Here is a 27,229-nt window from a genome sequence, read left to right as displayed (position 1 = left end):
TGCGATGTGCCTCCCCCCCCCCTGGCTCTTTACTGACGGAGCTCCGCTCCTGTGTGCTCCTGCAGGAAATGGCCCCTGGTTGGATCCACCCTAAACTGTCCATTGGTGGAGTGGCACTTTCGTGCATCATCCCTCCCACTGCAGCTCCACTGATCTCCACAAAACATTGCTGGGGGGGGGGGGGGAAGAGGGCCCCCGATGAATGGCACAAGGGAGGAGTCTGCAGCAGGAAGAGGGAATCGGAGGCTACCGGCCATTTAGTCTGATTCCCACCCTGTGTGGGCAGCACCCTTGTTGGATAATTTAGCCGAATGCATAAGAGCACAGCGGAGTACATGCATCACAGACACGTGTGTGTTTAGCTTCCAAGGAAAGCTGACTACAGTTTGGTGTAGTGGTTGGGAGTGCGGAGTCTAATCTGGGAGAACCGGTTTTGATTCTCCACTCCTCCACATGCAGCTGCCGGTGTGACCTTGGGTCAGTCACAGTTCTCTCAGAGCTCTCTCAGCCCCACCCACCTCACTGGGTGTCTGTTGTGGGGAGGGGGAGGGGGAGGGAAAGGAGATGGTAAGCCGCTCTGAGACTCCTTCGGGGAGTAAAGGGCGGTAATAGAATTCCAATCTCTTCATCTTCTTCTACATGATTAGGAAAGGGCTACATAGGCCCCTGCCACACAGCAGGGAAAACACTGGGCAAAGCGCGGCTTCTAAAAGCCGCACCAAAAAAGAGAGGCCGCGGCGGGATCCCCTGAGCCGCGGCGCCTTTGCTCCCCGGCACGATCAGATGCCGGGGAGGAAGAGACGAGGGGGAGGGGGAGGCTGCCGAACTGTGCATGCTCGAGCATGCGCAGTACGGCCGGGGGCCGGGGAGGTGCCAGCGAAAAGACGCGCCGGCGACCCTACGGCCGGCAGTGATGCGGCCCTTTGGAAAGAGCCACCTAGGTAGGTGGTTCTTTTTTGCTGCGGGTTTTGGCCAGGAGGGGCGGATTGGGAACGGGCTGGGAACGGGCGTAGCACAATTCCCAGATGTTGCTGTGGGATCGCGCCCGTTTGCTGTGGCCCCAATCCGTCCCTCTCCCGGCCCAAACCGTCTAGTGTGAACAGGGCCATAGAAAGGAGAAAACAATAACAACCTAACTAACTAGGGTTTCTAGTTCTCCTCCATCTTCTTTCTTCAACTTCTGATCCTAAGAACAAAGGAAAAGAAAGTTTCCTCCCAAAAATTCCACCCCTTGCAAACGTGCTGAATAGTATGTACTCTCATCAATATATTGATTAGCCAGTAGTCACTCTTAAGATTACTTCATTAGGAATAATACCTCCCCCTTACTGGCGGGAATATTCTACTCTCCACCTAATTGGTTCTATGCTAACCAACTACTATCAGTTTACAGAAACAACAGCTTAACTCTTTAATGACTGAAGGGAAGACACTTACAAATACCAACAACCCTGCGCTCCTAAGAGGCACAGTAAGATAAAAATCTAAGAGAGGAGACAGTTTCTCCCTTTTCTTACAGCGCTATTGATTTGCTGTAGGTTTGGGAACTGGGAAAAACTTTCCCCGTGCTCGATGAAATTAACTTGTGGACCTCCCTGCCACAAGATACTCCAGTGAGTGGCCCCTGGGAGCAAGCAGCTGGACCTTTACTAAACATCTCATTAGAAAGTAAAGTAATTGCTCTGGATCTAAACAGAATTGTTTCTGGCATGTAGGAGCAAGTGGGAACCTTCTGGTTTTTATTCCTGGGCCTCATTGACTGGGAGGGCCCCCAAGACAAAAGAGTGAACCACACTGTTAACTCACCCCCCTCCCACGATCACAACTTTTACAAGGTGGAGAGAGGAAACTCTTGCAGATGTTTGCTCACCCTCACTCACTGGAGATGTCTGAAGACCTGCCATTGCAGCTCCTTTCCTGTCTGACAGTCAATTAATGGGCGGTCTGGTCCCAGCTTATGCAAGTGCTTTCACAGGAACAGGCTATTGGCAGCCATCAGAAACTGATGATTCCTAGCTGGGGGGAATCAACCGGGAGTCAGCATTTGATCTCCTGTCCGGGGAATGTTGTTTAGGGAGGTGGGGGAGAATTGGGACCTGGCTGCCAGCTGATTAGATGGAAGTCAAATATGTTCGATGTCCCATCCTGGGAACTCGGGCTGGTTGCAGACCTGCTGAGATGCAAAATTCAGCTGATAGCCTGGCTGGAGGACAGGGCGAGAGAGTCATTGCCTCAGCCAATAACAGCAAGGGAAGCTGGTGAGCAATGCTCCCTCTAAGCTGTGGAGTCTTGTGAGCAAAAATTCTACTTTGTGAGCTGCTGGCATTAAAGTTGTGAGCCAGCGATTTGGCCACTGCAAAAATCAGTTTGCTCTGGAGCCAGCCTTCCTGAGCAAGGGCAAAAATGTGTGAGCCGGAGGCTAAAAACTGTGAGCTGGCTCACACTAACTCAGCTGAGAGGGAACACTGGTTGGAATGCTCCCTCTAAGCTGTGGAGTCCTGTGAGCAAAAATTCTACTTTGTGAGCTGCTGGCATTAAAGTTGTGAGCCAGCGATTTGGCTAATGCATAAATCAGTTTGCTCCGGAGCCAGCCTTCCTGAGCTAGGACGAAAATGTGTGAGCTGGAGGCTAAGAAACTATTAGCTAGCTCACACCGACTCAGCTGAGAAGGGAACACTGCTGCCGAGTCCCACTCCAGGTCCAGGTGAATGGAGCTGATGTCTTGTTCCTCAGAATATCGTTACCACTTTGGTGGTCCCAGACCCACTGAACCTTGTGCAGGAGGGCAGACTCCTCGCTGGCCTTCTCGTATGCTAATCCTGCCCTCGCCCCAGGGACCTCGGGACCTCATCTTTGGCTTTCCCTGTTAGATCCTCTGGTCTGGTAAGGCAGGAATCTATCTCAAAGTAGCAGATGGCGCTACAGCTAAACACGGCACAGGCTGTCTTTGTTCTGAGTGTGTGTGCTGTCAAAGTCACAAACTTGCACAGAGCCTCTTATCAGTTTCAAAGTCGTAAGAAGCCTTTATTCTGGAACTACATTCTAGATGGTAAAGATGAGAGGCGGATATAGGATCTGACTACTCTTAACTACCTAGGAGGGGTGAGGATGGAGAGAGCATCCTTGCAGCCGTGGAGGGAGGCCTGCTCCTTCTTTGTCTGTGTGCAGGAAGAAGAGGAGGAGGAGATTGGATTTATACCCCCCCGCCGCCCTTCACTACCCCAAGGAGTCTCAGAGCGGCTCACAACCTCCATTCCCATCCCCTCCCCACAACAGACACCCTGTGAGGTAGGTGGGGCTGAGAGAACTCTTTTAAGGACTGCCCACGAGAGAACAGCTCTGAGAGAACTAGTGACTGATCCAAGCTCACCCAGCTGGTTGCATGTGGAGGAGTGGGAAATCAAACCCGGTTCTCCCAGATTAGAGTCCGCACACTTAACCACTACACCAAACTGGCACTGAAGAAGGAGGAGGAGGAGATTGGATTTATACCCCACCCTTTACTATCCGAAGGAGTCTCAGATGAGCTTCCAACCTCCATTCCCTTCCCCTCACCACAACAGATACCATGTGAGGTAGGTGGGGCTGAGAGAGCTCTCTTGAGAACTGCCCTTGAGAGAATAGCCAGTTTGGTGTCGTGGTTAAGTGCACGGACTCTAATCTGGGAGAACCGGGTTTGATTCCCCACTCCTCCACAGAAAGCTGCTGGATGACCTTGGGCAAGCCGTAGTTCTGTCAGACCTGTTCTTGAAAAAGAGCAGTTTCTGTCAGAGCTCTGTCAGCCCCGCCTACCTCACAGGCAGTGTTCCCTCTAAGCTGAGTTAGTGTGAGCTAGCTCACAGTTTTTTTAGCCTCCGGCTCACAGATTTTTGTCTTCACTCAGGAAGGATGGGTCCAGAGCAAAGTAATTTATGCAGTAGCCAAATTGCTTGCTCACAACTTTAATGCCAGTAGCTCACAAAGTAAAATTTTTGCTCACAAGACTCCACAGCTTAGAGGGAGCATTGCTCACAGGGTGTCCGTTATGCGGAGGGGAAAGGAGTTTGTAAGCCGCTCTGAGATGCCTCTGGGTAGTGAAGGGTGGGGTATAAATCCAATCTCTTCTTCTTCTTCTTCTTCTCTGAGAGAACTTGTGACTGACCCAAGGTCACTCCAGGAGCTGCATGTGGAGGAGGAGTGGGGGAATCAAACCCAGTTCTCCCAGATTAGGGTCTGCACTCCTAACCACTACACCAAATGGAGAGAACGGAAAGAAGTGAGAAGTTGGTTTCCCTAAGAGTGATCAGTCTACACACGTCAGAGGGACAGAGGCAGAAGAGTAAACAGGAAGGGACCCACCGTGTGCCTGTCTGCCTAGCTGACTCCCTTGCAAGACCCCCCTCTCTGGAGTCTGAGGCGAAGAGGCAGCGTCAAGGCCTTCTCTTCCAACATTCCCTGCCTCTGCTTTTTGCCACCCAGGAACACTGTCAGGTAGGTTGGGCGAGTCCCGCTGGGCCTGCTATTCTTCACAGATGCAGCCGGTTGTCAAAGTGTGGCTCTGAAGATCCCCTGCTTTTGAAGGACAAAGCTGGTGCCTGTCTTCGCTGCGCACCAAAGCTCACAGTGTGTTCCAAAGCCTGTTTGTGAGTTCAGAGGCTGCAGCAAGGAAGTTGCAGCCATCACACTTCCTCTGGTGCTGCACTTTGGGGCGGGGGCGGGTGTGCCTGCAAACCACTGAGGGGCGGGTGCAGGAACCCCGCTGAGAGCCCTCCCCGCTATCACCAGCTCCTCTTCTGTCTTCTTTTCCCTCCACCGTGGAATGGGAAAAGAGTCCCACAGTCCCGGCACTTTTGCAAAGACGGCAGGTTCATTTTGCCAGACTGCAGCGACGGTGTGTTTCTGTTCCATTGAGAAGGAAGCAGCAGCGGAGATCTGAGAGGCGGGAACACAGCTGGTCGCTTCTGCCGGGGCGATTCCCATTTAGATCCCTTTGATAAGCGCCCTGCCAAGTCTATTGAAGACTTTCCCCCTTGATCGCTGCTGTTATTCAGCAGTGTTTGAGACAAGATGGCCTCTCTGCACTTCTTCTCCTCTTTGAAAACTCCCACCGAGCCAGCCTGGTAGGACCCCAAGCGGCTTCCAATCACCTTTCCTTTCCTCTCCCCACAGCAGACACCCTGTGAGGTAGGTGGGTCTGAGAGAGCTGTTTTGAGAACTGCTCTTGAGAGAACAGCTCTGAGAGAACTGTGACTGACCCAAGGCCACCCAGCCGGCTGCATGTGGAGGAGGAGTGGGGAATCAAGCCCGGCTCTCCAGATTAGAGTCCGCCGCTCTTAACCACGACACCGCGCCTTTCTCCTCAGTGGGGACCCAAAGTGGCTTACAATCCTCCTCCTTCTCTCCTCCCTTTCAGCCTCACAACAACCCTGTGAGGGAAGCCAGGCTGAAAGCATGCGACTTGCCCAAGGTCAACCAGCAAGCCTCTGTGGCGGATTTGGAATTGGGTCTCCAAGGTCCTGATCCACCACTCTGACCTCGACACAACACTGGCTCCTTGCTGGCCATGAGGAAGGCTGGTCTGTGGCAGAGACCCTGGAAGAGAGCAGGTGCCCATCAAGGGAGACAGGATTGGGCCAGAGGAGACAGCAGCTCTGTATGCCGGGGGCCGGCCTGGGGCTCAGTGGCAGAGCACTGCCTCGGAATGCCGGAGGGTTACGGTCCGGTGTTAAGGTCCGGTCCTGGGCATTTCCAACTGCAGGATCTGACGTAAGAGGTGACGGGAAAGGCCTTCTTCCGTCTGGGGTGCTGGAGAGCTGCTGCTGGTCAAAGGAGACCCTTCTGGGCTAGACGAGCCATGATTGGGTATCAGGCAGCCTCACGGATCGGTCCCAAGAGCCTCCTCGCAAACCTTCCTTGGCAACTAGAATCCCAGTTGCCAGCTAAGTAAATCACACAGCATTATTTATTCCAGCCGCAGAGCTGGGCCGCTCGTAAAAATGTAATACATATTTTTAAAGAAACGAAGAAATGCAGAACCCTGCGCTCCGGTCCTGGCTGTGAACTGCCACCAGGTTTGGAAATGCCAAGTCTGCCTCCGTGCCGGCCTAGAACTGTGCCCCGGTGGAGGAGAACTCCCTTGGGAGGGCCGCGTTTGGGGCGGGAGTGCTGGGTTCTGGACCGTGCCGCTGAATCGTGGCCGGCATCTGCTCTGCAGCTGGGAACAATCGGCTGTCCCTGCCAGGGCCTCTTGCCACCTCTGCAGGATGGGGCACTGAGATGGGAGGAAGGGGGCGCCTTCCCTTTTCCTGCCCGCCTCTGAATCCACTGCATGCCAGGGACAAGGCTGGAGGTCTGCCCAGTTTTCACCCCAGTCCTCTAAGCCTCCAAATCCCGGGGGGTGGGGGTTGTTTAATTTGACTTTCCCTTTGTGTACATAAGAACATCAGAGAAGCCAGTGTTGGATCAGGACAATGGCCCATCTAGTCCAACACTCTGTGTCCCACAGTGGCCAAAAACACCAGGTGCCCTCAGCAGTGGGGCCAGGACACTAGAAGCCCCCCCATACTGTTGCCCCCCCCCCAAGGACCAAGAAGACAGAGCGTCCCTTGCCCCAGCCTGAGAGTTCCTAACTATACCTTGTGGCTAAGAGTCACTGATGGACTTCTTCTCCATATGCTTATCTAATTTATCTAATGTAGCTGAAACCTGTGATTCTTCATTCTTCACTTTCTCACATGAATCCTTCCTGGTGGTGAGCCGTGTTGGTCTGAAGCAGTAGAACAGATTTAGAGTCCAGTCGGGCACCTTTAAGACCCACAGAGGTTTATTGAAGGTATGACCTTTTGTGTGCACGCGCCCTTCCTCAGATAGATTGAAATGGAAGCTAACCGTTTCATTGATATATATAGAGAGGGGATGAACAGTAATTACAGAGGATGCTAATTTATTGTTCACCCTCTCTCTCAACTGTTACCTTCCATTTCAATGGATCTGAGGAAGTGCACACAAAAGCTGATACCTTGAATAAACCTTTGTTGGTCTTAAAGTTACCTGACTGGACTCTAAATGAATCTTTTCCTGTAAATTTGCCAACATTATTTCTGCATTAATCGATGAGACTGTGGAGAGCTGGTGTTGGCCAGGGGAGATGAGAGAGTGTTAGACGGGCCGGTGGCAGTCTGGCAGGCGAAGACAGCTCCCAGAGTTCCCGTTTCCCCTTCCAAGCCTTCCCACTGTCCATGCCTTTCCTTTTCCCTCTCTGTTAGTACGCCAGGGCGACCAGTTTCCCTTTCCTTTTTTTGCTTGCTGAGTAACTAAGGGGGTGAACAGATGGCAGCGGCTTCATTTCAAGTGGCATAGCCAGCCAGAGAAGCTGCCTGTTGACGGTCCCCTTTAAGGTGGCTAGAAGCCTGAGTCTGTGTGCATTTGTGTAGCACCCACGACTCTCGGAGACGCCCCCTTGAGGTAGCGGCCCACCCATCCACAGCCTCGGGCAGGCTGGCAACAGAGCAGACGTTTTCGGGGAGAGGAGAGAGACTTGGCGTCCTGCGGTGCACCCCCACATTTCTCTCAGCCCTGCTGTTCTATGCCATTTATTTGCTCGATACTTTCATACTCTGGGCCCGTTTCGATCCTGCTGTTGCCAGTCCTGTTAATGTGTCAATTATACTTTATATGGGTTATTTCCCCCCCCCCCCAGGTTCGGGTGTAAGCTGACAGCTGGCCTCTTTGTAAACAATGAAAAGTGGGGAGTAAGACATTTCTTAAACAAAAACGCCCCCTTCTCGGTTGGGCCACCTGCATTGTGTCGATCGCAACCTGCAGCGGGAAGAGAAGCGTTATTTCCCCAAGCCCCTCTTTGGACATGTTGGGGATTGAACCAGGGACTGTCTCCATTGCAAGCCTCCCCTGTCCCTCTGCATCGCGGCAGCTGGCCTCGGGTGGCCAGCTATGGACGGGGAGATTCCTGGAGATTTGGGGGTAAAGCCCAGGGGGGGTGGAATTTGAGGCGGGGAGGGACCCCAACAGAATATCATGCGATACAGTCCAATCTCCAAAGCAGCCGTTTGCTCCAAGGGAATTCACCTCTGTAGTCTGAGGATCAGCTTTAATGCTGGAGGGGGTGTCGTCTCCTGCCTCCACCTGGAGGCTGGCAACCCTTTGACCCATCTAGCTGCCCGTTTGGTGTAGTGGTTAAGTGCGTAGACTCTAATCTGGGAGAACCGGGGTTGGTTTCCCACTCCTCCACTTGCAGCTGCATAGTCTGGGTCCATTTGAGTTTGGCAGCAGCAGCAGCACCCTGCTTGAAAATAAGCGAGGAGACCTTGCCCAAGTAGATGAACAGAAAAGTAAATCCATGAAAGTGTCGACTTGAAGGTAACATTGAGTGTGAGATTCCTATATAGGATTTGTTCCTGAGGAAAGACCAGAGGTCTGGGATATCCGGAATAAGTGTTGAAAGAGCGATTGAATTTGGAGCAGACTGCTTTTGAGAATACAAGACTGTTAGAAGGATGTTGACTGAGAGAGTCTGGAGCAGACTGCCATGAGTAATTTTATTGACCTTTGTATTTTTTTCTATGGAGGAATAAGTGGTTGTTTTTCATTACCAGACACTCAAGGCTATTTTTGGGCAGGGACGCACAGGAACGGAGTTCCGGCTGGCTCCCAAGTTGGCCACGCCCAGCAGGAACTCATTAGCATAATAGGCCACACCCAACAGCAGAAACTCATTAGGATTGGCTACATTAGGGGTGTGTGGCCTAACATGCAAAGGAGTTCCTGCTACAAAAAAAGGCCCTGGGTTTTGACAACAAACAAGGTAAACAGAATAAGAAGCAAAAGGTGGGTGTGGCTGGATGACCACAGTTCTGGTAACATGGGGGTGTGGCCTAATGTGCTAATGAGCTGTGCTGTCAGGGGTGTGGCCCAATATGCTAATGAGTTCCTGCTATTGGGTGTGGCCTATTATGCTAATGAGTTCCTGCTGGGCTTTTTCTACAAAAAGAGCCCTGCCCGACACTAAATGATGTTATGGCTTTAATCTACTCTCTTTTGTTATTGTATTGTTCTGTGGGCATCTAGCACACATCTGTATATATTTTTTCATACCAGACAAGCCATAGTTCTCTCAGCACTGTTCTCTCACGGGCAGTCCTCGAAAGAGCTCTCTCAGCCCCACCGACCTCACAGGGTGTCTGTTGTGGGGAGGGAAAGGGAAAGGAGTTTGTGAGCCGCTCTGAGACTCCTTCGGGTAGTGAAGGGCCATGGGGTATAAATCCAATCTCTTCTTCTCTTCTAAGTGTGCGGACTCTAATCTGGGAGAGCCAGGTTTGATTCCCCACTCCTCCACTTGCACCTGGCTGGATGACCTTGGGCAAGCCATAGTTCTGATAAGAGCTGTTCTTGAAAAAGAGCAGTTCCTGCCAGAGCTCTCTCAGCCCCACCTGCCTCACAGGGGGTGTCTGTTGTGGGGAGGGGGAGGGAAAGGAGTTTGTAAGCCGCTCTGAGGTTCCCTTGGGTAGTGAAGGGTGGGGTATACATCCAATCTCCTCCTCCTCCTCCTCCTCCTTTTTGTCTGCTCTGATTGGTAGGGTCTCTTGCAGAGAAGGGCCTTCCCCAGCAGTTACTATCTGTTCAGTTGGAGATGTGAGGACCAATGCTCCCTCTAAGCCGTGGAGTCCTGTGAGAAAAAATTCTACTTTGTGAGCTCCTGGCCTTAAAGTTGTGAGCGAGCGATTTGGCTGCTGCATAAATTGGTTTGCTCTGGAGCCCTCCTTCCTGAGCTAAGGCAAAAATGTGTGAGCCGGAGGCTAAAAAACTGTGAGCTAGCTCACACTCACTCAGCTGAGAGGGAACACTGGTGAGGCCTGAACCCCGCGGGGCCTTCTGTATGTGCGGCAGGTGCTCTACCCCTGATCCATGGCCCTGTCCAATGAGGCTGCCTTAGCTGGAATCAGACCTGCTGGCTGACTCCTCTCTCCTCTGATTGGCAGTGGTCCTTCCAGAATACCGTTCAGGTTCTCTCTGCGTATGGCAGGTTGCTCACTGCACCAGCTGCCTGGGAACCTGAGTGAGCGAGAAATGCCAGGGAGAGACCCGGGGACTTTCTGCATGCCAAGCAGGTGCCCCGGGCTCTCCCCAACAAAGTCTGAGCTGCTTGTGTGTGTATCACCAGCGGCAGGACCTCCTTCAAGCCACCTTGAGGCCTAAAAAAAAACAATAATGGCCCACTTATCAGCTGTCTCCGACCTTCGTCAATGAGAAGCGGTCCTGGCACACTCTGAGAACAGACGCATTCATCGCCGTCCCTGCTTTCCTTGGCACCGGGCAGGTGGCCTCCGCGTTGACCTCTAACTACCATCCCTGTACGAGCTGTTCAGCCCATTGTGCTTTTCGATGTCCCTGGCCTACTTCTGGGACGGGAGACCTTGCTGGGGATGGTGTGCGAGAGACTTATTGGGGATCGCTGAATGAGACAGCCTGTCCTTTGGAGGACTGCCGGGGCCTCTCAGGTGGCACGAGCGTGGGGTTTTTGGACTGACGAATGTAAGGGTGGCACAAGTCTTGTCCCATGTTAGAGCTCGTTGCATGGTTCTCTGCATTTTGCTTTATGTTCTCCTGCATTTTGCTTCCTGGAGGGCCTGTCTTTGTGTCTCCTTTCCCCCTGTTGCAAGGACCTCTTCCTTCCTTCCTTCCTTCCTTCCTTCCTTCCTTCCTTCCTTCCTTCCTTCCACGGACTCTAATCTGGGAGAACCGGGTTTGATTCCCCACTCCTCCACTTGCACCTGGCTGGATGACCTTGGGCAAGCCACAGTTCTCTCAGAGCTGTTCTCTAAAGACCAGTTTCTGTCAGAGCTCTCTCAGCCCCACCTATCTCTCAGGGTGTCTGTTGTGGGGAGGGGAAGGGAAAGGCGATTGTAAGCCGCTCTGAGACACCTTTGGGTAGTGAAGGGTGGGGTATAGATCCAATCTCTTCTTCTTCTCTTCCTTCCTTCTTTCCCTCCCACAGTGGGAGTGCCTGCCTGCCATATGTGGTCTTTACCAGTGTTCCCTCTAAGCTGAGTGAGTGTGAGCTAGCCTCTGGCTCACATATTTTCATCTTAGCTCAGGAAGGATGGCTCCAGAGCAAACCAGTTTATGCAGTAGCCAAATCACTCACTCATAACTTTAATGCCAGTAGCTCACAAAGTTGAACTGTTACTCCACAGGCTTAGAGGGAGCCTTGGTCCTTACAGCTCCCTTACAGCTCCCGTGTAGAACAGGGTTAATAGCCACTCTCCCGCTGGGCAGAGAAGAAATCGAAATGGGAGCAGGAGGCCTTTGTGAGACAGACGTGGTTTGTTCTGGACTCCGGTGTCCCCGGAAAGGATGCTGAAGCCCGACCAGCTGCCTCTTGGAGAGCCTGCCACTCGCTGGGCCGCCGTGATCTCGTACAAATAAACGGCGATGCTGCCAGAGACTTGGGAGAGCTGCTGCCAGTGGGAGCAGATGGTTCCTGGGCGAGAGAGACCAGCGGAAGGCAGCCCTTCTGTCTGAGGCTGTGTGTGAACCACGATTCTGCACAGAGCGTGGTGGTGCATGGAGAACTCGGTCCCCAGAGAATCACGGTTTGCTTTAAAAAAAAGAAGAAGACCAAGTTTCTAGTCCTCGTTGCTGTAATAAAAGGCTTGAGGCTGTGCTGGCATCCCAGGAGGCAGACAAAATATGATTTCCAGTTGCTGGTGAGTTGGGCTGCAGCGACCTGTGACCACATAACTAGAATAAATCATGCCCAACAGCCAGAATTGTAGAGGTACTTCTCCCCCCAAAGAGGACGGCTGTGCTGATGGCTCTGTTTGTACCAAAAGTGCAGGTTCAGAATTTCACATACGCGGGCACAAGGCAAAGTTGGCCCTGCTGTGGATACCTTAATAACTGTAGTGTGTGTGTGTGTGTGTGTGTGTGTGTGTGTGAGAGAGAGAGAGAGAGAGAGAGAGAGAGAGAGAGAGAGAGAGAGAGAGAGAGCGAGCGCGCGAGAGAGAGGAGAATGTCAGAATTCCGATTCAGATTTTGGAGTCCCAAGCAAGCTGGGCTTGGTTCTGAAATAGAACTGATGTACTTGACAGCTTCCATGCGCATCCACACCTTTCTCCCTGTGGGAACACAAGGCCATTTATCCATTGGTCTGGGGTTTTTTACTTCTGCATTTTTACAGAGTTTGATGCATGTACTTTCTCCTGCAGTTCATGCATCCTCTCCCTCCTCCTCCAGCCCATGACAGAACATTCTATTAATGCGCATTGATAATGTAGAGAGCAGAAGATGCAAGGAATGCAGAACGGCAGATGTATGTTGGATAGTTAAACACCCCTCGTTCAGTGATGGGGGAGGGCCCTTGGCTCAGGGGCAGAGCCTCTGCTTGGCATGCAGAAGGTCCCAGGGTCGGTCCCCTGCAGCATCTCCAGTTAAAAGGACCGGGCAGGAGGTGATGTGAAAGACCTCTGCCAGTCTGAGTAGACATTACTGACACTGATGGACCCAAGGTCTGATTCGGTATTAGGCAGCTTCATGTGTGTTTGGGGAGGGGCCGTAGCTCGATGGTGGAGCGTCTGCTTGGCATGCAGGAGGTCCCAGGTTCGGTCCCCAGCATCTCCAGTTAAAAGGACCTTGCAGGAGGTGATGGGAAAGACCTCAGCCTGAGACCCTGGAGAGCTGTAAAGAGGGGCTGTGGCTCAGTGGCAGAACATCTGTTTTGCATGCAGAAGGTCCCAGGTTCAATTCCCCGGCATCTCCAGTTGAAAGGACCAGGCAGGAGGGGAAGAGAAAGTCCTCTTCAGCCTGAGACCCTGGAGAGACGCTGCCAGTTTGAGTAGACAAGGCGGACCTTGGTGGAATAAAGGTCTGATTCAGTAGAAGGCAGCTTCATATGAGCATGCGTAACCGCAGCCACCTGTGAGCTGAATGGCCGGACTGTTCACCTGTCCATTGACCACCTCAAATGGCTCTTGAACAGGTGTGCGACTGTGTGGCGCTTAGACTGGTCAAGTTTGGTTTCCTTGCAGTGGTGATGTTTCACTTCTTTCCCTCGATCTCACAGAATCATAGAATCACAGAGCTGGGAGGGGCCATACAGGCCATCTAGTCTGACCCCCTGCTCAATGCAGGACCAGCCGAGAGCATCCCTGACAAGTGTTTGTCCAGCCGCTGCTCAAAGACTGCCAGGGAGGGGGAGCTCACCACCTCCCCGGGCACCTGGTTCCACTACGGCACAACTCTGTCACAAAGTTCTCCCTGAGATCCAGCCAATACCTTCCCACCCTTCATTTCAACCCATGGTTGTGTGTCCTCTCCTCGGCTGCCAACAGGAACAGCTCCCTGCCCTCCTCTAAGGGACGCAGCCCTTCAGATACTTCAAGAGAGCCATCCTGTCGCCCCTTCAGCCTCTTCTTCTCCAGACTGATCCTTCCCAAGTCCTCCCTCAGCCTTTCCTCGTGGGGCTTCTCGGTCTCCAGGCCCCCCAGTCATCCTCCTCACTCTTACAGGGGCTTTTGTCTCTGCACAGGAGGAGGAGGAGTTTGGATTTATCCCCCGCCGTTCACTACCCGAGGGTGTCTCAGAGCGGCTTACAAACTCCTTTCCCTTCCCCTCCCCACCACAGACACCCTGAGAAAACTCTGACAGAAACGGCTCTTTTTTCAAGGACAGCTCTTATCAGAACTACGGCTTGCCCAAGGTCATCCAGCCAGGTGCGAGTGGAGGAGTGGGGAATCAAACCCGGCGCTCCCAGATTACAGTCCGCGCACTTGACCACTACACCAAACTAGGTGTCATTTGTCTTTACCAGGGTCATGGATGGTTGGTCAGGTCATTCAATGGTGTGAGGGAGGGAACCACACTTCCCATAATTCTGTGCAAAAATGGTGGAAAGTACCCTCCTGTGGTCGCTGACCCCAGAGGGTCTTTAACAATGTTCCCTCTAAGCTGTGGAGTCCTGTGAGCAAAAGTTCTACTTTGTGAGCTACTGGGCATTAAAGTCATGAGCGAGTGATTGGGCTACTGCATCAATTAGTTTGCTCTGGAGCCATCCTCCCTGAGCGGAGACAAAAATGTGTGAGCTGGATGCTAAAAAACTGTGAGCTAGCTCACACTAACTCAGCTCGGAGGGAACACTGGTCTTCAAGGCAAGTGATGTCCAGAGGTGGTTGGCCATTGCCTGCCTCTGGGCAGTAATCCTGGACTTCCTGGGTGGTCTCCCATCCAAACTGTGACCAGGACTGGCCCTGCTTAGCTTCACGAGATCTGTCAAGACCAGGTTAGCCTGGGACATCCAAGCCAGGGCAGAAAATATGCAGGTGCAAATAACGTTGATGCAATGTGGATTGTAAAAAAGCACTGGACAGTAAGACTTAAAAAAAAAAAAAACCACCTTGAGCACTTATAGTAACTGTCTGACTCACAGGCTCGCCATCTGTGCCCCTGGGTCTCTAGCAGCGATAGCAGGTCTGTAGCGGAGGAGGGGAGGTCCAAAGGCACAGGCGTGAGACACCCTCAAAGGCATTGTGCTGATGAACAGGGTCAAGCTGTTCACGAACGGCAAACTGATCGACTGGCGAACAGCTGGTGAGACAAACCGGCGGGTTTTTAAGTGTCCCTCGTGCCTGCTCCTCCCGGAATTAATCTGAGACATTATCCTGGTTAAAGTGGAATTAAGAACAGCAGAATGCAGCACAGGCAGGAATTCGGGGATGCTGGTGGAGCCGGGGAAATCCCTCATCTCGTGTTCCGCCAGGAAGCCCCACCTCCCCTGAGCTGGCTGGCCAGGATGGCTCCTGAGCCTGGTTTGAGTCACACATGGAATCATGAAGCTGCCGTCTATTGACTCAGAGCCCTGGGCCCTCACAACCAGTATTGTCTGCTCAGAAAGGCAGCCGCTCTCCAGGGGCTGCTCAGGGAGAGGTCTTTCGCATCATCCACTGCCTGGTCCTTTTAACTGGAGATGCCGCAGGGGATTGAACCTGGTACCTTCTGCATGCCAAGCAGATGCTCTGAGCCATGGCCCCTCCCCAAGTCTGTCGCCTTACATTGTGCATGTGGCTGGACTCACTCTCTAGAGCTGCCTCTTTCCCCTGTATGCACTTTTCTACCAAATGCATGTAGTGTGCTGTGGTCTGGAGTTACGTGGGCCCATATGTGAGACTCCAGTGGCACAGTTGCCTTTGCTTCCAGGGGATGGACTAGATGACCTTGAGGCTCATGTACAACTTCTGCTAGGAAGAGTCAAGCAGCAAAATCTCACTTGGCTTCCTTGTCTGTGTTTTTCCACCTCTGCTAATGGCACATGAATGCCAAACTTCCCCAAACTCCCAAAGAGCCAGTGTCCAGGAGCACCTTCAAGACTAACCACATTGGTGGCCGGGGAGGAGCTTTTGGGAGGCACTGTTGGACTCTTCAGATACGTGTCGGATGTGCAAACTTTCTGTTTACAAGGGTGGAGAGAGGCCAGGGTATCGTGGGAAATTTTCCCCACCATCACCGCACCACACATAAGCTGCAACAACGCTCTTCCCCACAGCCAATATTCTGTTCACACGGAAAAAGAGCACATAGCTCAGCCGTCTGAGCGGAAGCGTTAACCCCCCCAAACTGCTCTTTTTTATTTTATTTTATGTTCCTTACCAAGGAGCCTCTTTTGCTCTTCCCTGGCATGCTGTGCCGATAAGTTATGCATCCGGACTTCATTACGCACACTCAGCTCCGCTTACCGGCAAGCATCTCTGCGCAACTTGTGCAGCGAATCTCTGGCCCCCTTCGTGCCCGTCGAGATAAACTGTGCTTGCCGTTCTTTTAATGAAGCGTCGACAGGAAAAATGTAGCTCTGGGCAGCTTCCTTCTCTGTTGGCTTTTTTATTATTTCTTCGCAATTCAAGTCTGCCCCCCCAAAAAAAGTTAAGATCTGGAAAACTTAAAGAACAGTTCAAAGGAGAAGAGTCATCTCTTCACGGCCCTGAGAGCTGGGGGCTTGGAGAGGTTCCGCCTGCCCCTGCTCTTTGAAAGAAGAGAAAAATCACTGCTGGGTCTTAGGCTGGAGTGGCGTTGCTACTGAAGACCTCACTGGACACTGGGGGGAAACAGCAGGATGCGGCGCGTTCCCTGGTGTGGGAGTTCTGGGATTTCCTGGTCTGGTTTCCAAAGTGGAACTGGTGCAAAGCATTCCCTCTTGTTTTGTTTTTTAAATTTCCAAATCTGGAGGCAGGTGCAGCGCCTGTGCCGTTTGCCCCAGATTGCAACGTCATCCCTTATATATGCATCTTCCCACCCTCTGTAACTGGAGCCTCTGTGTGTGTGTGTGTGTGTGTATGTATGAATAAAACACTTCAAAAAAGCATCCTGAATGGGATAGGGCTGGGTCAGGGTTCTTTTGGGGTGATGCTTACTTAGCCCATGGGCCTGTGTGCAAGAGGAATCTTGATGCAATCACGTGTGATCGCACAAAATGGTGGTTTTTATTGGGAGGGGCTCCTTGTTTCTATCAATATATGTGAGCGGCAGTCGTGTGTGGGAAGAAGAAGAGTTGGTTTTTATACTTGAGCTGCGGTGGTTCAAGTGGCTCAAGTGGTTGAGACGCTGAACTGCAGGCTGTGGAATGTCAGTAGTTCAGCAGTTCGAGACCTGGGTGCTGCATGATGGAGTGAGCTCCCATCTCTAGTACCAGGTCCTGCCAACCTAGCAGTTCGAAAGCAAGAAATTGCAAGTAGATAAATAGGTACCACTTCGGTGGGAAGGTAACAGCGTTCCGTGCGCCTTGCTGTTTAGTCATGCCGGCCACATGACCACGGAAACATCGTCGGACAGCGCTGGCTCTTCAACTTGGAAACGGAGATGAGCACCGCAACCCTAGAGTCGGACTCGACTGGCTTTCGAGCAAGGGAACCTTTACCTTTACCTTTTTTCTCTACCCGAAGGAGTCTCAGAGCAGCTTACAATCACCTTCCCTTCCTTTCTCCACAACAGACACCCTGTGAGGTAGGTTGTAGAGAGCCAGTTTGGTGTAGTGGTTAAGTGCGCGGACTCTAATCTGGGAGAACCGGGTTTGATTCCCCACTCCTCCACTTGCACCTGCTGGATGACCTTGGGCAAGCCGTAGTTCTGGCACAGCTGTTCTTGAAAAAGAGCCATTTCTGTCAGAGCTCTCTCAGCCCCACCGACCTCACAGGGTGTCTGTCTGTTGTGGGGAGGGGAAGGGAAAGGAGTTTGTAAGCCTCTCTGAGACACCTTTGGGTGGTGAAGGGCGGGGTATAAATCCAATCTCTTCTCTTCTTCTTCTTCTTCTTCTTCTAGATGGGGCTGAGAGAGCTCTGAGAGAACTGTGGCTGACCCAAGGTCACCCACCTGGCTTCATGTGGAGGAGGAGTGGGGAATCACACCCGGTTCTCCAGAGTAGAGTCCCCTGCTGCTCTTAACCACCACACCAAGCTGGCTAGGGGGGGAAATGCAGAAGAATGGAAGGGACTGGAAGGTGCAGCAGAAGGGGCCTGCTGCAGTGAATTGGGCCCCCATTAAGGAGGCGTGGGATGCAGCGCGGAGAAGGAGTCGGGGGCAATAACAGGACAAGGGAAACCTTCTCATCCTTACTTCATGTCTCCCCTGTTAATATTTATCTGTATCCCAGCCCCTTAATCAAGAAAACAGCATATTACAAAGCAATTAAAATCCTGGTTAAAAAAATCAGGTTCTCTGAGAGATTATTTTTTTTAAATAGCCAGCGATAAAAATAAAGTGCAGCAAAGACGATCAAACGAACAGTTCAGCCGTATCCTCTAAAAGGGGTGGGCGTAGAAGCACAACATGTTATGATAGGAAAGGGAATCCCTTCCACCTACAGGCCAGGGAAGATAAAGATATCTCTGCCCAGCAATGGAAACAGGCAATTCGGTGCCAGGGTGGCATCTGAAGAGGAGGGGGCTTTCTGAAACTGGGATGCCAGGCCTGGGGAACGGCTCTTTGCCACACCTCTGACACTGGCAGAAGGCGGAGCGTGGCCTCCGATGGCAGCCTCAGAGGAAGGGGGGAAGCAAAGAGCCCCGCCCCCCCCATCCTAAGCCATTTAGGGCCACAAAGAAACAGGCCTGGATTCTGAACTGGGCCCAGAAAGAAGAAGAAGAGAAGAAGAAGAGATTGGATGTATACCCCACCCTTCACTTGGAGTCTCAGAGCGGCTTACCAGCTCCTTCCCCCCCCCTCCCCACAACAGATACCCTGTGAGGTGGGTGGGGCTGAGAGAGCTCTGACAGAAACTGCTCTTTCAAGAACAGCTCTTATCAGAACTGTGACTTGCCCAAGGCCATCCAGCAGCTGCAAGTGGAAGAGTGGGAAAGCAAACCTGGCTCTCCCAGATTAGAGTCTGCGGACGTAACCACTACACCAAATAGGGAATGTTTGTGAAAAAAGAACAAATGCATGATTTTACTTCATCTTGTTCTGCATTTTCTCACCTCCTGCAAGTGTTAGTTGACGTGGTAAAAATGATGAACTGTGATGGAGGGGAGTGGGTTCAAATCGTAAACAACCTCCACCCTCTGACCTGCCATAGATGATCATCATACCAGCCTGCCATGCAGGGCTGTTGTCAAGATCCTGCAAGACAATGTCAGGGAAGTGCTTTGAATTCTGAAAGATGATAGACGTATGAAGTTGTTGTTGTTACTGGAGCGTAGCAGGGAAATGGCAACTGCAAAGGACATCCTAGCGCAGAGCTTCTTTTGCATTCCTGATCATTCATCTACTTTTGCCCAATTGGCAACAGATAAATGCAACCCTAAGAGGACATTTGTGTGCGTTCTTCAAGCAGGCACCCGAAAGAGGTGCCCCCAACCTTTCTGAGCCTGTGGACACCTTTGCTTTTCCGACACAGGGGCAACTACCAAACGGCTGCCTTAGGAGATGGAGTCTGCCGCAAAATGGCTGCCATGATGGGCGGAGCCAGCCACAAAATGGCTGCCATGAAGGGCGGAGCCGGCCACAAAATGTCAGGGGGTGAAGTCATGCATAACAGCAACTCGTCAACGTTTCAGGCAGAGGGTCTGTTAAGCAGGACGCCTTTTAAAATGTACCCTATTGTTTCAAAATATTTACTTGTGTACACAGCTTGCCTTCAGCCATGCAGTGAAAGTCCTTGTGTCTGGAAGGGCAGCTGCCGCCGAAGGAACTTTTAAAAAATCTGCAGCCAATCAAATCTCTAATGGCCAGTCGGAAGCCCTGGTGGGTGGCCAAAAGTCATCACACACACACACGCCCTGCCGCCTGGCTCTGCCCACTTTCCTGGATGCCAAGTTGGGTACCCCTGACATAAAAGGAAAAACCTCTCCCCTCTGCTCCCCAATATCTGTGACAGATCCGTGGACCAAGGTGGCGATCTCCCACCCCCCCTGCAGTGTGGGGCTGGCAGAGAGCCCGTCTCCTGTTCCAGCGGGTCATGGGGACTGTGCTGTCGGAGCAGCGAAGAGTCATAATGGAATATGGCAGCTCAATTAATGATAATGAGATTAGCGCTAGAGAGCTTAATTGCCAATCGAACCTGCCTTCGCCTGGGAGGCCGGTGGTTGCTTGTTTGTGAAGAGCAACATGTGGGTGGGGGCGTGAGCGAGCCGGGCCCTTTCCCAGAAGGAGGGCCCTTTTTTGCCACCCTCAGAGGGGCCTGGCTCTCCATCGCTCTTTGGATTTTGGGGGGGATCTTTCTTTGCAAGGTCCCCCCCTCCCCTTTAAAGAATGCTTTCCCTTGATCCCACACTCTGGATACGTCAACCCAGGAATGGTTTTATGATTGCGGCGGTGCTAAAGCTGAGAGGGGAGGGGGGAGGCGTTAATGGGTTTTTAAAGGCCGTGGAGGAAGGGTTCAACACCCGCTAAAAGCAGCAATAAAAGGCGCTCAGCTCTGCAGCCAGACACGCTCCGATTCCGGCAGCCGTTCGCCCCCCCCTTTTCTTCCCCAACTCCTCATCTCTGCGTTTGCCTGGCGGATTAATTGGCCACGCTCAGAGATGCTTGGATCAACCAAACATATTTAAATCAGACACACTGGCTGATTTGCATCCCATGGAGTCGAGAGCAGCGACCGAATAAATGCCAGCTGTTTTAAATCATGAGTCGTTGCGAAGATATGGGGGAGGAAGAGAGAGGATCTCCTCAAAAGGCTGAAGACCGGCTATCAGCTGGGAGCCGGCCTGGCCATTGGCTGAGCTACTGTGATCTCACAGGATGTTCTCGTCTGTGCTACCGCCCAAGAGGGTAATGTCAGCAGCAGAATGATGAAGAGGAGCAGTGAGGATTTTATAAGAGAGATAATTGTAGCATGCGGGAAGCCTCTGGTTTGAGGCAAGTTTTTTGCACGACTGGAAGATATTTTTTTTCTTTGTCTTTAGTATTTACGTTACTTCTAGTCTCCCTTTCTCACTGGGGCTCAAAGCAGATACACAATCGATACAATTGACAGGGTGGAACAATCCATAAACAATGAAATGGGATTTGGGTTGTAGAACAACTCTGAAATCTAAAAAAAACAGAACTGAAGTGAAGCATTCGTGTTAACATGACACATTAAACAATGCAAAATTACATAGTAAGATCCAGCTTACAGAAAACTATACACAGTAGTATAGACTACAGTCTCTCTGTGAAGAAATTCATTTTTTTTCTTTGGAAGTTTGAAGTGAGCAAAACCCTCAACTCTGAGTTTTAAAAGTTTTTTTCCCCCTTCTGGACAGAGAGCAAGTCAGGAGGGGGGAAGTCAGTCAATGGCTTTCCAGGCTCACCTCAGCTACCTCTTAAAAAATGCAAATAGATCTAGCAGGAGAGATAATGGGTGGGTCAAGTTCTCCCCCCTTCTCCAAGCAGGGAACAGAAATTTGGAGGACTTTAGAGAGGCTTCAGGAATAATCTCCAGGAATAAGCTGCAGGAAACGCTTCTCTGACCTGGCCTGATCTGGTGAATGGGTGGGGAAAAGAAGTGATAAAACTCAGGGGGGAAAGGCGGATGGTCTCTTTGGTTGGTGTGGCGTCCATGAGAGCAGACAAAACTCTTACCTGAGGAGGCAGCCATTTTGACCCTGTGCTGCCCCAGAGAGCTACAGAAAGTTTCAAAGTAAGGGCGACTCCATAGAGATCTGTAGCTTCCTAAGATAAAAGATCCTGTCCTATTTTAACATCTGATAGGGCATGTTTAGAGAGAGGGACAGAGGATTTGTATTTTACCCATTTCTTTTGAATCCCTTGCTCAGTCTGGTGCTGTGCAAAAAGTATGCTTGTGAACATTGTCTTTTTAATAAACACTTTATAACTTTGGATGTTGGCAGTGGTTCTCTGTACCACATAGAGTAGAATAATAGAATCACAGAGTTGTAAGGGGGCATGCAGGCCATCTAGTTTAGTCCAACCCCTTGCTCGATGCAGGATCAGCCCAGAGCCTCCCTGGCAAGTGTTTGTCCAGCCGCTGCTGAAAGACTGCCAGGGAGGGGGAGCTCACCCCCTCCTGAGGCAGCTGATTCCACTGTTGCACAGCTCTTCCTGTCAAAACAAACGTTTTTCCTAAGATCCAGCTGGTATCTTCCCGCCCTTAATTTAAACATAGCTCTCCACCATCTCAGACATGCTATTTTGAAAGGAGCACCAGGGGGGAGGCAGGCAGTTGAGAAGAGGTTATTTGTCTAGGGCGCACAAGCACACAGTCCCCGTGGTGACCAGGCGCCGGGTCACCACACAGAGGCCAGGCCAGGCCTCAGAACTTGGAAGGTAGGCCTGCCAAGTGGGGGGGCCGCGGGTAAACCCCCGCTTCGGAGGCCCAATTCCCGCCGCTGCGGAATCGGGCCCTGGGGGGAACTCAGCCCCCTGAATTGCAGCGTTGAGGGCATGGCCCCGATCGTCGGAGGGAAATGATCGGGGCCACGCCTTCAGCGTGATCGACGTTGCGCGTCACTTCTGGAGACGTGCTGGCGGCGTGTGCTTGCGCACATCAACGGACGCCTCCCAGAGCCCAGTGAGGCTCCCCCGCCAGTAAGAAAAATTGACTTGGCAACCCTATTGGAAGGGGAGCTGGGAGCCCTGACCCTCCCAGTGGGTAATTCCTGCAAAAGGTGAGGGGGTGGTGCCGGGTTACTGAAGAGAGAGAAAAACTTTCCCAGTTTTTCCAGTGTTGAGGAAAAACCTAGGAGGGCAGGGTGGAACAGGGCCTGCAGGCCAGAGCAGGCCCTTTCCACCACAGTCTCTAATAATTTGTCCACATAACTTTGTGAATCTTGAACGGTGCTGGCCTTAATTGCCTGCATAGAAAAGCCCCTCTTGGATCATTCAGTTTTGCAGAGTTTCTGGAAAGCCAGGAGAGTGGGAACCTTCCTGACCCCCTCAGGCAGACTGTTCTGTGGGGGCCACAGTGAAGAAGGCATGCACACAGGCGGCTATACTTCTGGCCCATTTGCAGGGTGGCACATGCAGAGAAGAAGAGAAGAGGAGGAGGAGGAGATTGGATTTATACCCCGCCCTTCACTACCCAAGGGAGTCTCAGAGCAGCTTACAAACTCCTTTCCCTTCCCCTCCCCACAACAGACACCCTGGGAGGTCAGTGGGGCTGAGAGAGCTCTTGACAGAAACTGCTCTTTTTCAAGAAGAGCTCTGACAGGACTATGGCTTGCCCAAGGTCATCCAGCAGGTGCAAGTGGAGGAGTGGGGAATCAAACCCGGTTCTCCCAGATTAGAGTCCGCGCATTTAACCACTACACCAGACTGGCTCTGCTCAGAGGAGCAGAGCTGTCATGGGCAAGCGGCCTTGCAGATATGAGGGCCCGAGGCCATGAAGGACCTTGTATGGGTGGCAGCCGGTACTTTAAACGGAGCTCCTGGAGTGACTGCAGAATGGGAGGGAATAGGCGTGCGCCGTCTAGCTCCCGATAATAGCCGAGCTGCGGCGTTCTGCACCAGCTGAAGTTTCCGAATTGATTTTGAGAATACCTGCAGAGGACTTTTTTCCGTTCTGTGGTCTAAAAAAAAAATCTGATTGGGGACTGAGCCAGGATGGAGCCTGATGAGTTTTGACAGTTTGGATGGGTACGGAGAGGTGAGTCACTAGGAAGGAAAAGGTACATCACCTGGACAAAAAGAAAAAAGATCCTGGCAACTTTAACCCGGACAAGTCCCGACAGTGAACGCGAGCCTGGACGTGGAGCGGGGACTGGGAGCCTTGGGGGCAACCAAGCAGTGAACTGCTGCGAGCCACATTGAGTCACTGAGCTTGCAGCACAGCTGGGGTTGCCATCTTCCAGGTGGGGTCTGGAGGTCTCCCAGAATTATGACAGATCTCCAGATGACAAGATCAGTTACCCTGCAGAAAATGGCTACTTTGGAGGGCAGATTCTATGGAACCACATACCTGCTGAGCCCCTTTTCCCTCCATAAACTCTGACCTCTCTAGGCTTTACCCCCAAATCTCCAGGAATTTTCCAGGCTGGAATTCCTGCGTGGGATAGAGCAGGTAGAGAAAGAAGTACTTTTCTCCCTTCCTCACAATACAAGAACTCGTGGGCACTCCGTGAAATTGCTGAGCGGTCGGGTTAGAACGGATAAAAGGAAGTACTTCTTCACTCAAAGGGTGATTCACACATGGAATTCACTGCCACAGGAAGTGGTGGCGACTACAAGCATGGACGGCTTCAAGAGGGAATTGGATAAGCATATGGAGCAGAGGTCCATCAGTGGCCATTAGCCACAAGGGATAGATAGGAGCTCTTGGTCTGGGGCAAGGGATGCTCTGTCATTTTGGTGCTTGGGGGAGGGGAGACAACAGTGGGAGGGCTTCTAGTGTCCCGGACTTCCTGGTGGCACCTGGTATCTTTGGCCACTGTGTGATACAGAGTGTTGGACTGGATGGGCCATTGGCCTGATCCAGCACAGGTTTCTCTTATGTTCTTATGAGTTGGGCAGTCTTAAATGCAGCTTAGGTCTTGAACCAAGCTCCCCTTTTGTATTTTGTATTTAGTAGTTTTGTAATTTGTTCCAAGACACTGAAAGGCTGGACAACACATCCAATTACCATGTCAGATGACACAGGGAAGCCATTGAAATTCATAAACAGAAACACAATTTCGACAGGAAAGAAGACGGTTTAAAAATAAATAGGGCATGGTTTCCTGTCCCGAAAAACACAAAAGCCTCTACGTCTGACAATAGCACTACAGATAAGATTAGAATTGCTCAAGGGTTCTTTGGGGTTCTTGATTCTCATACCTGAATGTCAAGCCTGATTAACAAAGGCTAGGAGATGGCTGAGGGCCCTGACCTCACTTATGATTAAGTTTCTGGGGAACTCTGCATCGTAAGGCACTTTCCTGGATGGTCCTAGAAGGTCAATTATTGTCCAGCAGATGTTGATCTTTAAACATGGCCTGAATTTTGATGAGCCTTCTGGAAGTCAGAGAATAGAACTATTGTCAGGGGAGTGTCCCTGCACCCTGGGGAACCTAGCTACTTCCCCGGGAGTCAGTTTCTCTGGTGCCTGTAGCCTCATCACTGTTTAACCAGAGTGTCCCAAGAATCCCCTGAAATGTGATGACATCACTTCCAGGTGCATGGGGAGTGACATCAGCCCACTGAGATACCCCCCCCCCCCCCCCCCCCCCGGGGCCCTTTCCCCCCCCCCCCCTTGTCAGTGTGCTTTTTTTCTGCATTGCAATAACACAATTACTTACCCTTCTGAAGAGCTGTCAGGGTTAGTAAACTCCAGCTGCTAAGCTGCATTACAGAGATCTCTCCCCAAAACCCTCTGCAGTTTATTAATAGTTTATTGATCCCCAAGCCCCATTGCCGGTGAAGAGAAGCTTCGTTCCACACACGCACACACACACCCCGCCCGGCCCATTATCTGAATACTGACTACTAACCAGACAGCCGATCGATGGCACTCAATTCCCCGGGAAAAAGCCAAGAGAAACATGGTGAAATTACAGGCCACGGTTTCAGAGGCAGAGCCTCAGATGCCATCCTCCAGGTGGGACCTGGGGTTCCCCCAGAATTACAGCTCATCTCCAGGTTAGAGAGGAGAAGAAGAGATTGGATTCATGCCCCGTCCTTCACTACCCGAAGGAGTCTCAGAGTGGCTGACAATCTCCTTTCCCTCCCCCTCCCCCTCCCCACGACAGGCACCCCCTGTGAGGTAGGTGGGGCTGAGAGGGCTCTGAGAGGAACTGCTCTGTGAGAGAACAGCTCTGAGGGAACTGGGACTGCCCCAAGGTCACCCAGCTGGCTTCACGTGGAGGAGTGGGGGATCAAAACCGGTCCTCACAGATTAGAGTCTGAGACGCTTAACGATGACACCAAATTGGCTCTCCCCTGGGTTCCCCTGGAAAGAATGGCAGCTTTGGAGGGTGGACTCTGTGGCATTGTACCCCATTGTCCTCTGTAGGCTCCACCCCCAAATCTCCAGGAATTTCCCAGCCTGGAGCTGGCAACCCTACCCCATGCACCCTATCGGGAGCCTGGGGAACTAGCAACCTTAGTTCAGCCCCATGTCAAACTCAGATCAGGAGAGCCCTGCCAAATCCTACAAGAGCTACTTCTCCTTGGTTGTGGGTGGGAAACGAGGCTATTCCCTCCGGAGGAATTTGACCCACCGTTGCACGACCCACCCTTTGAAGCTGTGGGTGCAGTCTGCCAGTGCGTGATCAGATACAACTGTGGGCAAGTCTCTTTTTTGTGCCTTTTTTCTCCATGCGCTTAACCAGAAGATCGATGAATCGCACCTCTGCACCGAGGGCTCCCTATGGAGTTTGCGATGATGCGCATACTACGTGGGGGGGGGGGAACAATGGCACGGAGTCGGAACGGCCTGATCAGACCATCCAGACACCGTGAGAACATGCTGGAGCGATCAGACACAGGAAAGTCCATCCGTGGCCCATTGCAACCCATTTACTACCTGTTGGGTTTTGAAATAGAAAAATTGGTATTTAGCAGAGATAAAAAAGCTTAGCAGTGCCAGAGTAAAATAATTCAGGGTTATGGCTTCTCTTACTTCTTCTTGAGAACAGCAAACAAAGACGGGAAGAGGAGCCATAAAATGCTAAAACATTTTGACACTATCACTCCAATCAAACTCCTAGATCAGGGAGAATTTTCCCGGGCTTCCAGCATCTAAACTAACATTGGTTACATGAAAAACATGTGACTTCCTGTGACAACACAAACAAACATTTAACCCCAGATACACTGAGTGTAATTTTAACTTGTAATACCCAACACTACCAGATTCCCCCTACCCCCCACCCCCCCATTCCCCCCCCCCCCCCGGTGTCTTTTAACTCCACTTCTGCGGCAGAGCAGAATGGGTTGCCAACCACTGCTGGGCGCTTCCCAGATGTTGTTGTCTGATCGTGCCCTTTAAATCTGCCTGGCATTCACACCTATGCCGGGTCTCATTGCGTGTATGACCACAGCCCCTGGGGGGCAGCCAGATGGCCCTGGAAAGCCCACACGTAGAGCATGGGAGTCACAGCTGCCCCCAGAGGGCTTTTCTGTCCCTCAGTTATTCAGAGGTAGAGTGCTTCAGAATACGGGTCTCTATTGAGACATCCCACCTTATAGCCAGGAATAGACCGATTCTGTCTGGATCTGTCAGATTTGCTGTCGAGAGCCAGTTTGGTGTCGTGGTTGAGTGCACGGACGCTAATCGGGGAGAACCGGGCTTGATTCCCCACGCCTCCACTTGCACCTGCTGGATGACCTTGGGCAAGCCGTAGTTCTGTCAGGGCTGTTCTTGAAAAAGAGCATTTTCTGTCAGAGCTCTCTCAGCCCCGCCTGCCTCACAGGGTGCCTGTTGTGGGGAGGGGGAGGGGATAGTAAGGCGCTCTGAGACTCCCTTGGGTAGTGAAGGGCGGGGTATAAATCCCAGGGCTATTTTTGGGCAGGAACGCGCAGGAACGGAGTTCCGGCTGGCTTCCAAGTTGGCCATGCCCAGCAGGAACTCATTAGCATAATAGGCCACACCCAACAGCAGAAACTCATTAGGATTGGCTATATTAGGGGTGTGTGGCCTCACACGCAAAGGAGGTGCTACAAAAAAAGCCCTGGGTTTTGACAACAAACAAGGTAAACAGAATAAGAAGCAAAAGGTGGGTGTGGCTGGATGACCACACTTCTGGTAACATGGGGGTGTGGCCTAATGTGCTAATGAGTGGTGCAGTTAGGGTGTGGCCTAATATGCTAATGAGTTCCTGCTATTGGGTGTGGCCTA

At 51.8% G+C, this 27,229-nt stretch overlaps 1 protein-coding gene across 1 annotated transcript in view; it reads left to right on the top strand.

Annotated features, from left to right (window-relative positions):
- IGSF21 (immunoglobin superfamily member 21) overlaps positions 1 to 27,229 on the top strand; it is a 193,538-nt gene that overhangs the window by 107,053 nt on the left and 59,256 nt on the right. Inside the window, exons 5-6 of the mRNA XM_015412564.1 lie at positions 6,051 to 6,065; positions 10,129 to 10,185. Of these exons, the coding sequence (XP_015268050.1) occupies positions 6,051 to 6,065; positions 10,129 to 10,185 (72 nt within the window). The remainder of the gene's footprint in view (positions 1 to 6,050; positions 6,066 to 10,128; positions 10,186 to 27,229) is intronic.

Source organism: Gekko japonicus, unplaced genomic scaffold (assembly GCF_001447785.1).
Source record: "Gekko japonicus isolate JY-2015 unplaced genomic scaffold, Gekko_japonicus_V1.1 scaffold131, whole genome shotgun sequence".
In the NCBI taxonomy this organism is placed as follows: domain Eukaryota; kingdom Metazoa; phylum Chordata; class Lepidosauria; order Squamata; family Gekkonidae; genus Gekko; species Gekko japonicus.
The sequence above is the reverse complement of the archived record's forward strand: the minus strand, read 5'-3'. Positions and strand labels throughout refer to the sequence as shown.